Source organism: Melospiza melodia, chromosome 3, assembly GCF_035770615.1.
Source record: "Melospiza melodia melodia isolate bMelMel2 chromosome 3, bMelMel2.pri, whole genome shotgun sequence".
Lineage (NCBI taxonomy): Eukaryota > Metazoa > Chordata > Aves > Passeriformes > Passerellidae > Melospiza > Melospiza melodia.
The window spans coordinates 33,693,706-33,712,996 of NC_086196.1; the positions used below are offsets into that span (position 1 = coordinate 33,693,706).

The 19,291-nt window shown below is 41.3% G+C and overlaps 1 protein-coding gene across 1 annotated transcript in view; it reads right to left on the reverse strand.

Moving 5' to 3' along the window:
• Positions 1 to 12,280, reverse strand: part of SGK1 (serum/glucocorticoid regulated kinase 1) — a 70,225-nt gene extending 57,945 nt beyond the window's left edge. Inside the window, exon 1 of the mRNA XM_063151228.1 lies at positions 11,755 to 12,280. Within this exon, the coding sequence (XP_063007298.1) occupies positions 11,755 to 11,823 (69 nt within the window). The 5' untranslated portion in view covers positions 11,824 to 12,280. The remainder of the gene's footprint in view (positions 1 to 11,754) is intronic.
• Between the last annotated feature and the right edge of the window lie 7,011 nt (positions 12,281 to 19,291).

The window sequence follows — 19,291 nt, forward strand, 5'->3', positions numbered from 1 at the left end:
TATGACATCAGAGAAAATATTAAAAGTATCCTGCAGGTAGGATAACTTACATGGTTTCAATTTGGTGTGCAAATCCTTTTACAGGATGGCTAGTCACCAATATAAATTACTGTGACAAAGAATACGTGAAATGGAGAAAGCAAACAGAAATTGAAGAAGGCAAGTAGAAGGAGATAATACCTGAGACAGATAGGTTTTTAAATGGACTGAATAGTTTTCCTAGTATTGTGACCATGAAATAAAGGAAATCAGATGTCAGCCTAGCATTGTGGACTTGGCTGGTAACTTCTTCACTAAAGACAGTTTTTGGAAAAGCAGCAAATGCACCAATCTCAGCTCCTTTCCATCCTTGTAAATCATTTCTCTCATTGGCAGAGCACCTGGGCATGTGGCACACCTGCTATTGATTCACCTGGTAGGGCAGGTGAACCAATTTTTAGGTGGCATACCTACAATGGAGAAACCCAGTGTGGTTGTCTGGATCCCATATAAACACACAAATGTGCAAAGATATTTAGGTGCAGAAGCTGCTGGGGTTTTCCAAGGCTCATACAAGTTACTCCAAGGGCTTCACAAAGCACACTGCTAGGCTGGGCTCTCCAGCAGCTTGCAATGGAGAAGCAGCAATCTCTCCCTTCAGCTCTGTATGGGCCTATTCAGTACGCAGGCTACTATATGGGAAAGGTCCAGGTTGGTTAGCCCTTGGAGAGAAAAAAGGGAGAAGTATGATGAACAGAAGAAATTTGTTGAAAAGAAGATGATTTATTTACATATTTAACTTCTGGACAACTGCCAGTGTGCTTGGAACTGCACAGAAAGAGAACCTCATGAGGCTTGTCTCATATCTAATTACAGCTCTTTCAGGCTTAGTATATATGGAGTAATTGGGGAATGGAATGAACAGTCTCAGAGTAGCTCTGACCTTTTTTCCCTTCAACAGTTCTTAATTAATCTTAAATAGAGAAGGAAATAATTTATTTAGTCCAAGCAAGATATCCCAGACCTTTGCTCTCTTATCGCTGTACAAAAGAAAAAAAATACAGTACAGAAGAAGAAACATAAAAAATAAAGAAACTTTTGAATCTGAAATGAGACCTCTTCCTCTCACAGGGACCTGATGGAAGGTGCATGCATGGGCACCATAGGCTTAGGAGAGAATGGACACTAATGAATGCTTCTTTCTGACAGGGTGAATCAAATCTCACAATCTCCTTATCAAAAATATACATCTCCCATCTCCACCACGTGCATTGTTACTCCTGATGTTATGCATTGGGGAGACGCTGTCAAACTGAAACGCAGGAGCTAAAAGAGAAGTTTCAGGGCCAAGATAATGAAGAGAGACTCTAGATTCCATCCTGATGACTGTGTTTCTTCTTGTCTCTCCACCTCTCTAAAGTCTTGGTAGTGTTAAAGACGTCTTTGGATGATGGCTGGATCTATCTAGAGCTGCTAAGCATTGAGCAGCATTCGTGTTCATCTGTTTTTTGGGAGTTCAAGAGCAGCATTCATGTTCATCTGTTTTTTGGGAGTTCAAGACCATCCCTGAGTAGTAGTGCTAAATCAAAAGGCTTGGTAATTAATTAACTTTGTATGCCAGTCTCTGAGATGAACAAGAAATCGGTGTGAAGTCAGTGATAACGCTGTGTAAAGGGTTAGGGTGTCCATGGAACAGGAGAGAAGATGACATGGAGCCAGAATGCAAACTGAGCACAAAACCTGGAGGCACAGCAGCTGTGGTTTTAATCACACCTCCAGTCTGCTGGCATAAGAAGAAAAGGTCACACTACAGAGCTAAAGGTTGCTTTGGTTTGTATTTCACGGGCTGTCCTCCTCCAACATTACCCTCCATTATCTTCTCTTCACATGAGTTTTCTTTATATCACAGCCTAACCCTCAGAAAGGTTTTACACAGAGGATTCCCACAGTCACTTTGTTCCCACAGCAGAGAGGTTTAGTCCAGCACTCCAACCAGAAAAGTTGATGTTGCAATGGCTGTCCTTGCAAGGAGCCCTCCTTTGAGCTGACCCTTAAGGAATGCAGGATCCAAAGTTTTGCATGAATCAGAGTGTGTCAAACAATGTCAATGTGCTTCAAAATGTCATTAATTTTAAAGCTAGAAATAAATTATCATTATTCAAATTCCAGCTTACCTACAGTTTAGGCCATTAAAGCTTAACAGTCTTTCATTAGAATAATGCAAGGATCTTTTCAGAAAACAAAAGATACTGAAAGAACTGTATATTTTTTTCACTAATCCTAATTAATTAGCTTGGAAAGAATTTCAAGCCATTTTATGGACCTATTCTTTGGCAAATTTTTGCAATACATCTAAATTTGTATTGTTGACCTGCAGTTCAAGCATTTTTCTTAATAACCTTTTTCACTTATTTGTGCTACACACTTGCAAACTTTTAACAACCCCAGTTAAAAACATACATGTGAACAGACTGAAGCAAGACAAATATCTAATAAAAACAGAGCACAAAATAAAATAAAAGATGTCTTTCCCATTAGAAGTAGAAAAGCCCCCAGCTCTTCCCCAGTCAGTCATATAAAAATAATTTTGATGGCAACAGTAGTCAGTGATTTTGACTATCTTATTTGTGTCCATGAAGTCTCAATTGAGATTTGAACCCGAACTGTTTAGGTGCTGTCAGTGTCTTCTTTTTCTCTACCCTGAAGAGCTTGCAATCTAGACAGCTGGCCAAATGATGCTTCTTGATCTAGCTGAGGTAGATTCCCAGGGTCAAATGTTACACAGGAGTCTGAGTTGCAATGAGTTTGTTTTCCTGTGTACTCTTTTAGCACCCAGTACTGGTGCGAGGTGTCTCCTTAAAAATATCTCCTGGAAAGGTCCCAGCCCACAGGGATGCTGAAAGAGTGCTGACCTGGGTAGGTGCAAATTGAGCCTTTCCAGAACAGGAGCCCCAGGGTTGTGTTCCATCTCTGTATCACACCAATAGTCAGCTGGCAGTGGGGCAGTGGATGCAGGGTTCCCCTTCCTCCTTTTGAATATTGAGTGTTTTCAGAAATGTCCTAATGTGCACTGCCTGACTGACAGGGATTTTTACCTTGTGTAGTCCTTTTCAGAAGACAACTGAACGCCCATGGCATGGTTTGCACAGTGTACAAATATATGTGTGGACCTGAAGAGCACAAGCAGACAGGTTGTTGGCATCTGAAAAAGCAGCCCCTTGACTACTGAGCTGCAGCATCTGACTGTACACACAGCTCCTCCTTCACTGGAGCTGGGACATTAAATGGCTTGCTGCTGCTGGTGGTGGACACCAAACCAACATCAGTGCAGATCTACAGCAAAAAGAGGCTGTCCCCATGCCTTGCACAGCTCGCCATCCATGCTACTGATGTTATGCAGAAACTTGGTTATTGGGGTTTGCTTGTGGGAGGCACAAAAGCAGTGAAATAAGTGCTGGATTATGGAGCACAGCAGGCTCCAGTCTCAGGCTGTCCCCTCTCCAGCCATTTCCTGATGGGCCACAGTATGAGAACAGGCTTGGTCATGCTGCAAGACACTTAAAAGACAAACGTGCCCCTTGGCACTCTTGACTTTGCAGGGCAGGCAGAATCTCAATTTGCTATGCTTTTTCCTTTTGCAATCTTTTAATGAGCTGAGTAGACTGGAAATAATAGCTTGTCAACTTAACACAGTATCTAGCATCTTCTGATGCCACTGCCATGTCAGCAAGACTGTATAAAACACTTCTGACCACTTGAAAAAAAATTATTTTGGTGCTGCTGCTGCTGTTAAGCTGCTTAAACTGCCTGCATAAATTTCAGCCACGCAAACCCAAGCAGATGTTTGCTGCTGCTCTTTCAAGGAAAAGTAATTTTTATTTTAGTGGTGGAAATTTAGAGTAAGGGTCAGGAAAGAAAGAATAACTGTTGTCTTGTATATGAGTTTGTCTAACTGACTGAGTTGCCTATTTTCTCTTTGTGCACCTATCTGTGAAATGGATATGATTATTCTACCTTGTAAGGACATTTTGTGTCTTGGTTAATTGCTTGTGAGCTGATCTGGAAATCTCTCAGTACAGTCTTCAATAAACATTAAGATTTATTGCTTTTGGAGCTATTGTTTTCTTACTCCCTATATTTAATAGTCTTGCTATAAAAGCAACTGTTGTAAATAACAACCACTAGCAATTATTTTGTGATAACATGCTATTTAGGAAAAAACCCAAAACATTCTGTGTTATTGATTTGTTTTTGCAACACAGTTTTGCTGTTTTAGGTTTTGCTTGGCTTTCCACTACCATAGCATCTCCATTTACATGTTTTTCTGCAGAGATGGTTCCTGTCCTCCTGTTTTCTTCTTCTTTACATCAGCCAATTTGTTAGAAAGATATATGCTTTCCCCTTGCTTTCAATTCTCTGATTACTTTCTCTGTGGACACAACCCTTGACCTCCCCTGAGCTTGTAACCCTCATCAAAGCCATGTCTTTAATTAGCAGATAGAGTAACATATACACAGAGTTGCTCCAAACTCATAGTCCTTCCCAGTCCCTGCAGCTCATATTTATCAATCTCCCCATTTGGCACAGGAATCACATTGATTTTTCAGCAGACACAGCTGTCTCCTTTCTTAGTATCTCAGTTTGCATCACCAGTTACCACACAGCTAAGGGTGTCCAAAACCCTCTGTGCTGTTCTTCTTGCTGACATTTTCTTGCATCACAATGTTTTGCAGACAATTTCGATGTTTAGACTGAGGGTAAATGATACTGAGGCTGCTGAGCTGAGTTATGAGAGCAGTGACAACATTGTGTCTGGGGTAGAATTGCTCTAAGAATTTGACTCCACACTCTGTGGCATTTAAAACACTGTCAATATGTGCTTGGCAGAAGACTGGGAGATCTCACAGCTGGCCCTTCCCCAAAAGGAAGCCATGCTCCGCTCTGAAGGCATGTAATGAAGGCAGACCAAAGCACTCTTCAGGCTCAAGCAATATCTAATCTGATCTTGAAAGGAATGAGCCAGAGCAGGCTCTCAAAGGAACCTCCCCTCATCGCTATTTGATTTTAGTGATGGTGGATAATGAGGACCTGAAAGTGGTAAAAGAGCTAAGAGCATGTTTGGAAAAATCCAGTCAGAATCTGAAATTTAAAAAAAAAAATAGAGAAGTCAATTTCTCAGAAAGAGTAAGGTAAGATAAAATCTTTAAATGAATTCTGTGCTCTGAGTTTGCCAGGAGGACAATGATGTACAGCATAGAAGGAAAAAACTTATGGGATTACGTGAACAGAAACAAAACTATCACATCTGAAGGGAGAGCAAATTTTTAAAAAGTTCAGTAGAAAATGAGATAATATGCAACATGAATTTACCAGTATGCCAAACTTGCATGATGTCTTCCTTTGATGAGGCAAGTGTGGATAATCTAATCCATATGGTCTTTGGTAGCTCAGTAACACAGTGATGACCCAGGGGAAATAAGTTAAAATGGAGTATAAGAACAGTCTTACAAATATAATCATGGGATAAAGAAGCAAGCAAAAAATGTATTATCAAGAAGAATATTACTACTGGAGATGAGTTTGATACAGAACCTAGGCTTGTGCTCGGAAACTTTGCCACAAAAGAAAAAGTGACACATAGATTGGCTTAGCAAAAGAGTACTAGAGTGGGGGAAAAGAGTGAGAGGGAGGTTAGAAGTGTGTAGCAGACCCCATGAGAAAGAGCTTTGAAAGAGGGCTGTATGGATGCTTTGGTAAGCCCAAAAGAAGAGATTTGCAGGCTTGGCCAGCAGATATGACAGCTGCCTCTGTCTGCTAGACTTACTGGGCAAGGGAAAGTCTACCCTAAAGGAAATGTCTAAAGGAAGTTTTCTTCTTTAGCCCAGACAAATACAGCTGAAAGAAGAAATGACTGCTCTCCATAAATACACCACTGGTTGTATAGATGAGGGAAGGGCACGATCTATAGAAGTTATTGTTTTGTGTTAGCAAAAGAGCAAATGGGAATAAATTGGTCATGTGTAAAACTAGGCTGAAAATGAAAGGAGGATTTCTAAATTTTCAAGCAGAGGGGTTTTTTCAAAACTGGAAGAGAACTGGGCAGCTTCAAGCATTAGCTTGACAAATTTGTGATAGGAATTACGAGATGTGTTTAGGAAAGAAGATCAAGCTTAAGTTTAAGGAGTATGGATGTTCTTTCTAATATTACATTTTTTATGAAAGAGAATGGAAGAGGTGAGAGGAAGGAGAAATGAATAAGAAATAACATTTTCCTCTCTCTTAATATTTTTTCTTTCTTTTCTCTCATTCTGCTGTCCTCTATTCTTCCCTATTTCTTTTTTCTTTTATTCATTTTATTCCAAGCTATTATAATTTAGTTTTAACAACACTTTCATATTTTAGTTTTGAACAAGATAAACTCACAGATACTTTCTCATCTAGATGTTGCCAGTTTTGTCTCATAAATATTTTCCTGTATGCTAGCTGAAAACCAAAATATTAGCAGAGATCCCAACCCAAAGCTCATCTTGGTTTAATGGGAAGACAGAACTAAACAAATTTTTTTTTTAATGGAAAACCAGGGGCCTTACACTGTTTCTCACCCATTCTCATACTTATCCCATGTGTTTACTTAATAGGCTTTATCAGGAAACAGTCGATAGGTAGAAGATGAGAAAACTATTGGTCAGCTCAATGACCTTTTGCAGCAGGTTTGAAGTCTGATAGAGGTACAAGGCCACCTTCATCTCAGTTACCTTAAAGCCCCATGGTAGTTGTGATCTGCAACGCTCAGGTTATAGACTGATGAAGGCATTTGGGGCTGTGGTGGGCAAGGCTGGCAGCTTGCAGCTCTGGCTGATGCTGAGAAAAGCCATGGATGCTCAGCACCTCTTCACACAGAACAAGTGAGATGAGGAAAAAATTCTCTGCTGCAAGTCTTTGCCTTACTTACAGTCACCCAGGATCCTTGTCTCTGGAAATCAGCTTTAAAATTTATGTGCTTTTGTGACATTGGCCCAAGCAGCTAAGCAAAGCAGCAGTGTAATCAGTCATCCCATATAGAGCTGAGATTTTCCCATGGTACATTTTGTCTCTCATTTTCTTCTAGGTAAGCTCCCAATTAGCCTAAGTAAAATGTATCTCCAGCCCTTAAAAGAATTTCTAGATTTGTAAGAGTGGCAGAGCAGAGAGCAATCCCCCCCAGCACAATCTACCAGAGGGACCATAATCTGTAGGAACTCAGCTGGAAGAACTGCATTCAAGGGCTTTCTGTACCACTAAATTACTGTAGCCCTAAAAATGGCACTCAGGTAATTCTGCTGTCCCCTCAGCCATGTGTTGCCTTGGGCTCCAGTGCAGCCTGGGCTGTCATCTTCATGCACAATGATGTTTACAGGTTAGTCTTTTCAGCTCGTGTATGGGGAAAGCTGCTGGTATGTAGTGCCATAAAATATCAACATAGAGAGGAGAAGGACATGGCTTCCACAAACTGCTTGTTTGGAAAAGCTGCATAGAAACAAAGGTTGCTATTTTCTCTTCATTCTTGCGCGTTCGCTTTGGCTTGACCTAAATTGCTAATTAATGTAAATTTTCTCAGTGAAAAAGGATTATGGATATTCTTTCCCTTATCAGGTTTCAGACTAGCAAATCCTTAATCCCTGCAATAAAATTCTTCTCTAAGACATGCCCTGTTTATTTTTTTTTTTTTCCCTTTTATGGAAGACAGCTATTTCTTTTCCCATTTATCAGTCATTTATCTTCTTCACATTCTGAATAAATTTGTATTTGGTCTTGGTCCATACCTAAGAGGATAACGAATTTCCATATTCACTGAGGTTACCATACCATGAGCACAGTATTTAAGTGGCAGGGACGGTTCCTCATCACCCACCCTGGTTTAACCATGTTGGTTTGGGTTGTGATATATGACACGGCATGTTGTTTTGATATGAAGGAGGTCATATATTGTAAAATGCTATCCAAAATCTTCATAAGGTAGGCCAATGCAACAGAAGAGGCAGTGCAAATACCACAAACACCCACTTGCCAACAAACATCTGGCAGGGATGGCAGTGGGTGAAAATGAAAGGCCACTCTGCCCTGGGATATCCCTTGGCCAAAGAGGAATAGCACATTTGTAGGTTTACCTCATTCAATGATCTTTTGAATTGGGAGCATCCTGCTGTGTGGGCAATCCTGCACAGCTCTGAAGGATGAGACCTGCAAGCCCCTCACAACAGAAAGATGTGACTTCTGCCAATTAACAAACCATTTTTATTTAAATTTGGGAAAGTCAAGCTGCTGCTGGTTTATGAAAAGAAGAGATTTCCCAGTCATTTATAGCCAAAGCTGTTTAAGGGTTATTTATATCCATATCCAGTATGCAATGTCAGTGGACAAGGAAAAGGATGGTGGTAAAAATGAAGGTAATTGTGTGCCATCAAATGACAATGTCTTTTAATCTCCCAACCTTGTCAGGAGGCAATCCTTTTATGTCATGGCCCAATAGTATTTGAACAATGATGTTTAAAATTTATCTTCATTGGATTAACTTCAGATTTCCTCCTTGTAACTATATATGGCCCACCCTCTTCTCTCCCCTTCTCTTTTTAGATTTGTGCCATCTTTGGTGGCACAATAATTAAAACCCAATATTTAACCATTAAAACTTCTGATTCTAGGCACAATTACTTGTTACACCTATTGCAATGAATAAAAGACAGGCCTTGTAAATCCATTGGTTTTCTCCAAGCTGCACCCATTTAAGTGGTTGAAGCCCCTATTTTGTTGTTCCAACCCCACCAGAAGTGAGTGCTACAGGCTATTCTGCAAAACAAATAGTTTATATTTCCCTTTTAATTTTAATTAAGTGTGCTACCCTTTAATTTCAGCCTTTCCTTCCTCTTCTCTGACCTCTGGACATGATTAGTCCATACCCTGAATCATCTGACACAGCAGGCAGCATCCCAGAGGGGCAGTACTTTGTCATCAGAGAATAAGCCAGGTTTTTAAAAAAATCTGTTCCTCAAATTCAAGTCAATGTTAGAATGCACTTTCAGCCTAGTCTAAATCCACACAGCTCTGCCAGTCCTTTCTGCACTCTTGGACACAGCAACAAACAGGATTGCAATTTAATGACAGCATAAAGCTCAATGGGAAACGACACCAATGAAGATACATCTGGCACTTTCTTCCAAAACAAATCTAACTGAGTTGAAAAAACAGCAGCATTTCCCAAAATTTAGTGTGTTTTACTCTACATTGAGTTGGATTTTTTAGAATTAGACTTGGAAAGCACCTCTACTAGGAATGTGTGCTTTTGAGGAGACAGACACAGTGATTTCAGACTGGAGAGGTCAGAGCCCCATCCCTTGTTTCATCACAGACCCTGTGATGTGGTGGTCTGGGAGAAGCCTGCGCAGTACCCAGATAACAAATCTCCTTCTCTGGGTTTCAGGCATGTGTCAGTAAGGAGGGACAGCAGCACCTCATTCAGCAGCCAGGACTACTGGGCTCTGCAGTGCAAGGGCTGCCTCCCGCTCTGGATGGATGGATGGATGGATGGATGGAGGATGCATCCACTGGGGTGCTGCCTATGAAGCACTGCTGCTGTGGGGATGCAAACCATCAAACAGCTCCACCACACACTACACTCAGACCAAGAAACCTTGCAAGTGTGCTTCTGTACATGCAGGATTCTGGTGGTTGTTCAGCCAGAGTGTCCAGATCACTGGCAGGGGACCAAATCAACTCTTGAACCATCTCTCCCTGCTCTCCCAGCAGTTAACATGTGGCATGTCACCAGTCCAGCAAATGCAAGAAGTATTTCTGGGAGCCAGCAACACATTATCAACATGTAGCTTTTTTTGTTTGTGTATGTTTCAAACACTGGTATTGGACAATGGAGATTTTCTGCAAGGAAGGTAAGAGGGGTAAGGGAAACATCAATGAACACATATATCTCTTATCAGAAAAGCATAGGGAGAGAATTCTCTTCTTTGTGTATCTAAATTGGTTTTACTGATTTTGTCTGTCTTCATCACAGCAGCAAAAAGGCAACATCTGTTAATATGAAAACCTTCAGAAACCAAAGGCAGCTATTTGTCCTGTTCCACTGTCCAGGACTGTATCAGTATGCCAGTTTCTTCAATTATGACTACAATTAACAATCTCTTTCAACAGAAAATTCACTGATTATCAGTGTAGGTCTGGAAAAAACCCCACAAATCACAATTTTCCCTTCTTCTAGAACAAAATTAGGTAGAGGTTTCCAGTGATAACTTCTCAGTGGCTCTAAACAGATAGAAGACAGTTACCAATATAGGAACCCTATACAGGAATTGTAAACCAGTTACTTTCCTCTTTAATAATACAATTATAGTAAAACCTTCAAGCAGATATAAAAAAAAACAAACAGATAACCTTGCTGGTAAGCTGAGTATCAGACATACATGTGCCAATAGTAATGTACTTAAATGAGAAGCATGTTGGGATAAGAACCATTTTTATGGGCTGAATTTATGTGCTGTTTGAGTTATCAGCCTGAGGCTTCTACAAACCACCTTGGAAACAACAATTGTTGGCTAACACTGCCCTTTTTACCTCTGAGTGACCCAGCTAGTATTTTCTACATCTGCCCTTAAATGTGGCATCTTGGTGCCTGAAAGGGCTTGACCCCAGCTTACAAATTAGTTACTGGTGTAGGCTTCATTTTTTTTTTTGCCTGAAGGGTTAAAAGAACTGACCATATTCTTGGCATAATGGAGAGAGAGAGAGAATGAATGGGGATGAATGAATGAATGAACTAATGAGTGAATGGAGCAGCTTATCTGCTCCTACTCCAGTCTGTTTAAAGAGAGGGTTGTCCTTTTAATCACTCAGGAAATCCTTTCCACAGTGTAGTCCCTGCTAACAATCTCTTTCTGATGCTTTGCTTCTGCTGTCTGGGTCTACCCAGACTTATCCAGAATACCTGTCCTGCTGCCAAATGGAAATGACTTTGTTTCTCAAGTTAAATAAAGAGTGTGCAGTATTGTCACTAGAAAAGAGTCAAAGAAACAGAAAGGACTTAGCTAAAGTGATGAGATAGAGTTACACCTGCATTTCTTTGAGGAAATCATCAAATAAAAGGCATAGCAAATATTTTCTAAATCCTGATATATCTAAGTTAAGGATTATAAAAGAAAATCAAATTCAGGTGTAGCTCAGTCTTACTCTTTTCTCCTACATGAGTTATGATTACAGGCAAATTACAAGATGTGAAGTATTTTCCTGAGCTCACAGATGCTTCTTTGTTCTCTATTTCTCCCTACTTTATGAGATGATGAATGGATGAGGGTAATGCTACACTTCAGTAAACTAAATGGAAGGTGTGGAGGGAGTCATAACCCTAGGTGGATGTAGAGGAGCGAGTCAGAGGCAAGCTGCAACATCCCTGCACTCTGCTTTGGAGTGCATCATCCCAGCCTGAATAGCTGCCTGTATTGCGTCAAGCCCTGGGGTCAGCGGTGACAGAGACACACATTCCACGGCAAAGAGTGCTGATGTAATGCCTTTGGAGCCCCCAGCCTCGTCCCCCTGCCCTGCTTCTCTTCACCTACCCTGCTGTTGCCCTTGCTCTTCAGTAGAACTGCCCATGGGCTCCGTAAAGTAGGAGACCAATGTAAAGCACTTTCCTTCTTCAATGACTTTCTCTCTGCTCTAAGTAAGAAATGCAGCAATAATAAAAGAAATAGAAAAAAAAAAAAAAAGGAAAGGATTAAAGGAAAATCTTACCCTCTTTTTAAAAAACTGAAAGGCTGAGCACTTCTTGACTGGAAATCCATTCATGTCTTTGTTGACCATTTTCCACAGTGAAGGGTACACAGTGATAGATCCAGTGTGCCAGTGTGGCACTTGCTCAGTGCATCTGTTGTCCTCTGTATTCTTTCAGCTGATGAAGGCAGGGCAGGGCAGGAGGCTCACCGGCACGGCTCAGGCAGCTGTCTGTCCTTTACACACTCATCCTCCTGCACCAGCTACTGCAGCAGCAGCACAGCACTGGCAGCAGCAGCAGCAGCCTTTCCCAGCTTTCAGATGCAGCTCTCTATTAGCTTCTTAGAACCATCCCCTAAATACATATACTCCTGTAAAATCCCGTGACAGCTCTCAGATCAGAGGCAGCAGAGCTCAGGCAGCGTGGGGCTCACACAAACCCGGGTCCATCCATCCTGTGAGAGTCACTGGTGCCACATGCTGCACAAGCACAGAGGACACCGTGCTCAGATTGCTATTCTCCTTCTTCAGGTGGTGCGAGTCGCTGCTGCTTGAGACGAGAGCTGGTTTTGATTGTGCAAATTTCAGTGGGAGCTGCAGTTCAGCAACAGCAGAGAGAGAGAGAGAGGGAGGGAGGGAGGGAGGGAGGGAAGGAGAGAGAGAGAGAGAGGGAGGGAGAGATGCATAGGCAGAGCAGCCGAACACAAATAACCATACAAAGGATAGTAGGAAGGCTCAGGGAAAGAAGTGCTGAAAGGCAATATCTTTCCCCTGGGAGAGTGACAGGGGTAGCTGTCATCTTGTATGTGAACAGTCTTTGAGTAAGACGAAAAGAAACACAGGTCAATTTAAAAAAAATTCTTTTTCCTGTGTTGTTCTGATTTAAACAGTGGTAGTTTGGAAAAATGCCCATCCAGTGATCAATGCCATACTGGGTTATGTGACAGGACATGCTGTAGAGACTTCAATGAGCTTAAAGGAAACCCACAGTTCCTATAAAGTACATTTTTTATATATAGTGCAGATAAATGTGAACCAAGCAGACACAGACACATTTGTCCAGATATTTCTGTATAGCTTTTAAAACCCAAAGGGTTTTTTCATTAGAAATAGGACTGAAAGAATCTTGAAAAGGCACCTTTTTTAGCTTCCTTTTTATTAAATTCAATTGAGTTAAATGTCACCAAGTCCAGTGAATCCAATAATATGAGTTTAACTAAACTGTAAAGTATATTTTAATTAAGCTACATTTTCCAGAAAGGTTTGGAAAATAAATGGGGTTTTCATGACCTCCTATCAGCCTATGTTCCAGGTTAATAAAATCAGTTTCAAGAAAGCAACTAATTTCTAATATTGATCTAGCTTCTCATTTGAGCCATAACTTCTAAGATTGGTCAGCCCAGTAATATAAAGAATATTTTATATATGTATGTGTGTGTATATATATATATCCTCATATATATATATATATATATATATATATATATATATATATATATATATAAGGATACTGGTCTAATGTAAATCATCTCTGTGTTTAGGTAAATAGACTGAGCATTTCACATTTTTCAGTGGAAGCCATTTTCAGTAGTCTTTGAAGATATTGTGTCACTCTTCCCTGTCCCTTTTATCTCCTCTTTTGAAGATCCTTTAATAATAAGAGCTGTATATCCTATCCCTGTGCAAGATTCCCCTTATTGCATGTAGAGAGGTGAAACTATGAATATGCATCTACTACCACGGCTGTTCCCCAGAGAATCCCAAAGGTCTTTGGACCTGTGCAACTCGCTGGAGACCCCAGCCAGAGCAGACTGTGGGCTATGAGCTTTTTACAAGTCAACAACATGTCTTTCCCAACTCTGTACCTTTAGCTCTCCATCACTGTTTATAAACAATTTGACGGCACTCATCTTAGACTTGGAATTTCTTAAGGAAATAGTTTCGCAGCATTCATCCAAAACCTCTTTTCCTCATACTTATTTCCCCATTTTTTCCCTTTTCCCCTCCATCCTTTTCCATCCTTTTTCTGTCCTTTCCTGTCCTTTTCTGTCTTTCCCCTTTGTCTTTAATTGCAGTAGTCACAGCAGTCCCAATAATAGTCTGAGAAATATTTATTGGGCTCAGGTTAAAAATTCTGGTTAAAATTATGAGGGGAAAGTACAGCCTGATCCCAGGTCACAAATGAAAACACTCATTGGGAAGATACAGTTTTTGTCCAAGCAGCACAAAAGACATAATCTTGATTTTCGATGTTCTTACTGGACTGTCTGAAGCAAGGGGCTGAAAAGCCAATATCTCATCAGAATTGTTTCACTTTATATAACTAATTGTCACTGGAGCAAGGACAGAGGGAATTTTCCACTCTGCTCCTCTGTCTGGGGCTAATGGATTTTGCCAAGAAGCAATTCACCCCAGCCCTTGAAAACCAATCAGCAATTCAGAGTGCCCAGCTAGAGGGACACTGAGGAGATTTTTAGAAAATATGGAATTCTCAATGTGCCTCTGCCAGGCTTCCCTGAAGTGAGCACCACCCTCCTCCACCTTGCAGCCAATCCCTCAGTCTCACTGCTCTCTCATTAATCTCTGCTGTGCTTTAGAGCTGCCAGAGCTATATTCTGGTGCTTACACACAGAGATGTAGACAATGGCGAGTGCCCAATTTCTACTGGTGGCGTCTCTCACTATCCTGAGCACCATGTGCTTTGCTGGCTAATCTGAAATGCAAGAAAATGGTTGTCAAAAGAATGACTTTCATTCAGGCAAACCAGGAAGCTTGCTATGCACGTACATTTATTTTTGAGATCTTTGATCTATTCAGCCACAGCTTTGATCTGTCTCTCAGCCTCAGATATTTCTCCTGCAGGCACTGCCTTCTCTTTCACAAAAGCATTTGTGTTGTCTCTACCTCCTCCATAAGATTTCCAGGCTGCTGACTGAAACGCCGTTCTCCTTCCAGCCTCATAACCCGGCACCCTGCAGGCTGCTGGGGGTGGTGACTGCCCTGTGGGGATATCTCCTGAGTCCTGGTGCCAGGGCCTTGACCTCCAGACCTTTTCTGCTCTTTATTTTCTTTGGGTGTTTGCCTCTTTTCAGCTGAACAAACTATGCACTTATGTTAATTTCCATTAGAGAGGAAAAACTCCAGCTGCTTTTAAAGCAGCCTGATAGTTTTAAAGTACTGTAGGAGTTATTTTTCAATGCAGGTGTATTGCTGCAAGGGGAATGACCTAGGACACTATCCCTGAATCGCAGAGAGCCCTCCTTGGCCTCTTCAGGATATTCATATTTTGATTACAATTCTTCTCAGTGGAAATTGGCTCTGTGGCCTCCAAGGAGTTTATTTGCAAACATTTTTCTTTTTACTACAGGTATCAGAGTGCAACTCAGTGTCTGCAGACCTTGTGTCTAGCATAGAAGATCAAAAATCTGAAAGAGGAGGAAAAGGGGAATACTACATATTTGTTTTTACACCAGAATCCAAAGATTTAAAGACAGAGATATTTTTACAAGAAAAAGTGTTTGACTTTTTTATGATGCAAAAAGCATGGCTTCATAATTAAACCTTAAATGAGCATAAAACTCCATGTTCACTGCATTAAACTTCAATAAAAAGGCATAAAAATTGAGTAGGAAAATAAGAATTTCAGCCAAGACAACCCACTCAGCTGTGCTTTATTGTGATTGTCACGAAACATCAAGGGCTTTCATCAGCTTGGTGGACTGCCAGATATACCAAACACTTTAAACAAGTCCTGCAGGTACTTCATGCTTTAACAGCCTTTAGCTGTTCCCATTAAATTGTCATATACTCCCCCAGTGATAAGTTTTTTATTAGGGCAGTCAGGAGAGAAATACATATATATTCCAGCTACAGAATTTTGGAGAACTGCAAAACACATGGTAGGATTTGAATCCCTTTGAGGCAGCCCCACAGGGAGAGCATGAAGGTGGTTTTCTTGAAGATCTTCTTGAATAAATAATATAACCTTTGACTGACATAATATGCAAAGGACACTAAGCCTGGAACAGAATTCTCATTCTCTTGTTGTGCCTCTTATGAACACAGCATACCAATAATTTGCCTTGCTTTTGAATGCTTACAAGTGTAATGTCACAGATAACAGGTGGTAAATCAATCCAGGGTTTATCATGGAACAAGTAGATTACATTGACGAGTTTAATTAGCTGCGACCTTAACAGACTAAAGCTTTTTCTCCCACTGACTAAGACGAATGCTCAGTATGAAGTCACAGTTTTTAGTATCAGAGTCACATTTTTTAGTATCACAGCCCTTTTTTGTGGTTCCCTCTGCTGTGCTTACATCTCTGGCAGGGGCCAAAACCACATGTGACAAATCACTTCTAGAATGTTACGGGTTCTTACACAGCTGCTCAGTCTGTGAGTGCTGCTTCCCCCACTTCCTTTGTGGGCAGGGAAAGGTGGATAGCTTCCAGCACCCATGACTGGTATTTTACCCTGGTGTCCAACGATGAGGAAAGGCACAGCTCGTTTGCCAGAGTACCCCAGGACCAGCTCAGGAAGTAAGAACAATAACTGAAGAGAGCAGAATGGGTGTTTGAACATTTTCTATGTCCAGAAATGTCTAGTTGAGTGTCCATATGACTTTCATCTCAGCACTGCCTTAGAGCAGATCTTGACACTTCTGTGGTTGCTCCTCTAGCTTTGGCCTTGTCAACATCTACCTTGGAATCCTGTTGTGTGGACACCACCCTTGGGCCAGCTCTCACGTGTTCTTCATCTTGTATTGCTCACAAGCATCACTTGTTCCTCAGTTTCTACTTGTATTTGCCAACCCTGCCCCTGATCATATGCAGCTCAGGACCTCATGGACTGCATGGTGCAGCTTGTCAGCCAAATTTCCCCACAGTTCTTCCTCTGTGCCTGCTGTGTGCTCTCCCAGTCACTGTGAGGAATGGGGGGCACTGAGTGACACGGTAACAACCCCAACAAACAGCCACCACACTCACACACCAGAAGTTAAAGCTGGAGATACAATGCCTAGCAATAAAAGACTGACATTAACAAAATCATTGGGAAGAAAGAAAAGCATTTTAGCACTTTGGAAGATTGCTCAAAACTAGCAGTAGTTTTTTTAGGGAAAAACTAAGGTTAGGATCCTAGGGAAGTTATGGTACTTTCCTGCAGTAAGATAACACGGTATTGTAGGAAGACAGAAGAAAGTGGGTAGGGGTGTTTCCTCAGCTGGGAGAAAAGAAGGATGAAGATCCTTCTGCACAGTGCTGTCCAGAAATATGGCACAGCTAGAGCTGGGCCCTGCCAGAGCACTCCAGTCTTTCCTTCACCTGACCCACTTGATTATACCCTGTCTTTCACAGCTTGTGCTGGTTGAATAGAAAAGGAAATCTAGCTCCTCCACTAGCACTTCAAACTTCTTAAAAATGGCTTACAACACTTTCTATTCATACATAATATCAGAAGCAATTTGAAGGTCTGATGGTCTGAAATCCTTCCAGGCCTGGAAGCAATTGTTCCATATTTCATAGGGGAGCTGAAATCCCCTTCTGTCCAGCAGTACATAGTTCCCATTTCTAGCCTACAGAGAGCAGGGGATATAAAACCTATTCCACAGGAAGAAAACATCAATCTATATCCTATAGGCCACAAAACAATCACCAGAAAATAATGAACTTTGCTTGCTGCTGACCTGAGCAGAATTCAAACTGCGGAAATTTCCATGTCCAAGATCAGTCAGCTTAGCTAAAGTGCCTAAGTGAGTTTAATTTTTGCATACTTGACTTTCACTGTTTGATTATTTCAGGCATCTCATTTCCTCAAGTATTACTTAGAGGAGGAATGAAAATAAAATGATACATGAAACCATGAAATGAAATAAAACTGACATTCACAAAAGAGAGAGAGAGGAGATCTGGTTCTAAAGCAAGCAAAATTTCACTGGAATAGACAGTAATGCTTTGTTTGTGCCAGGACTCTGTTTTTCCCAGAGAAGCTCAATATAAAAAAAAAAAAAAAAAAAAAAGAAAACATGATAGAGGAAGGTCATCATTATTACTGTAGGCCCTTAATTAGATTTCCTAACTGTATCTTGATTGATCTGTAAGATTTTTAGAGATAGGGAGCCAAAAAGCATTAGGGGGAAAAATCAAATTTTATGGAAACCCTACTGAGTCAATAATTCTCCCTGGCTTCTTTTTTCACTCCTTGAAGCCATTCACAAAGCAAAACTTTCCTCCAAGCCCAGCAGTGCCTTTGCAGCAGCATCTGCCAGAGCTGGAGCCAGGGCTGAATGAGCTCTCTGTGCCTCTGTCCCTGAGCTCTCCCTGCTTCACCCCGGGCACCCAGGCCACTGCTGGCCCTGGCCCTGGCACAGCACTCCTGTGCCACAGCCCAGCAGCACTGGGATTTTCCCAGCTGCCTGCAAGCTGCTGCTGGGTGTGTTATCCCAGGCAACAGATAGACCTTGTCAGGTAGAAGGAAACCTGCAGTGAAGAAAAGCCCCTGCAAAATACCTTCACAAATGACAAATAAAAAAAACCATTAAAACTGAAATAAAGGTCTTACCATGAGAATATCTTACTTACTGGTCGTGCTATCCACCAGGATAGGGCTGTGTCATAACATTTACAGGGATAGGGATTTATGAACCTTTCAGCTTCTGAGCAGACAGAAATTGGTAAAGGTCCAAGCTGGGACAGATTTAAACAAATCCATGGTGTTTTGAGAGTGAGTTAGCAGCTGCCCTGGACTTGGAAATCCAGGACTGAAAATCACTGATAATACCTAGCTACCCAGAGAAGACTTTGACTCAATCCTCCACCACTGAAACTGAAATGTGGAATTGTTACTGGGTTTAGATGACATTACAAATAAGCATGCTTTGTGGAGGATGTTGTCATTTTGTAAGGATTTGGTAGTCTAAGCTTCCTACTTTTGTGCATTTTGTTTAAAAAAGAAAAAACAATCACATCTAGGACACACATTTCTCTAGGACATTTGCCACTGCTGTCAGGGTGGAGATATTGTTCATTTTCCTCAGCAGGCTCAGCATGCATGCTTGAGTTCTCATGCTGTGGAAATCTGCTCACTCTGACTAGCAGGTGGGGAAATGAATTACAGCTACCATCCCTCCAGGCAAAAAAAAAAAATCTATTGGTTGTCACAGCAGTTAGGTGTGAGCTCTCATTGTCCTTCACTTCTGGAGGAATTCTTTTTGTCTGCAGATCAGCTACTATTACTATCTACTTACTTTCCAGGGTGTTGTTTTATCTCAGCTGCCTTTTTCAGTCATATCACAGAGCCATTAGACACAAATTGTACTGGATTGCCTACCCAAACCCAGTGATTGCCACCCTCAGCCTTAGCTCCCTCTCCCTAGCCAGCTGGCCCTTGTGGGAGTACCTCTAGATGCCCCCTTTTTGATTCCTCTTCACCTGTTCTAGGTCAGGGCCTCCACGCTCCCTAAACTATAGCAATTTCCCTCTGTTTCTTTAAAAAAGCAATTCAGTAGAATGGAAGTTTTCCAGCTGCTTCAGTCAAGTAAATAACTACATTTAATTTGG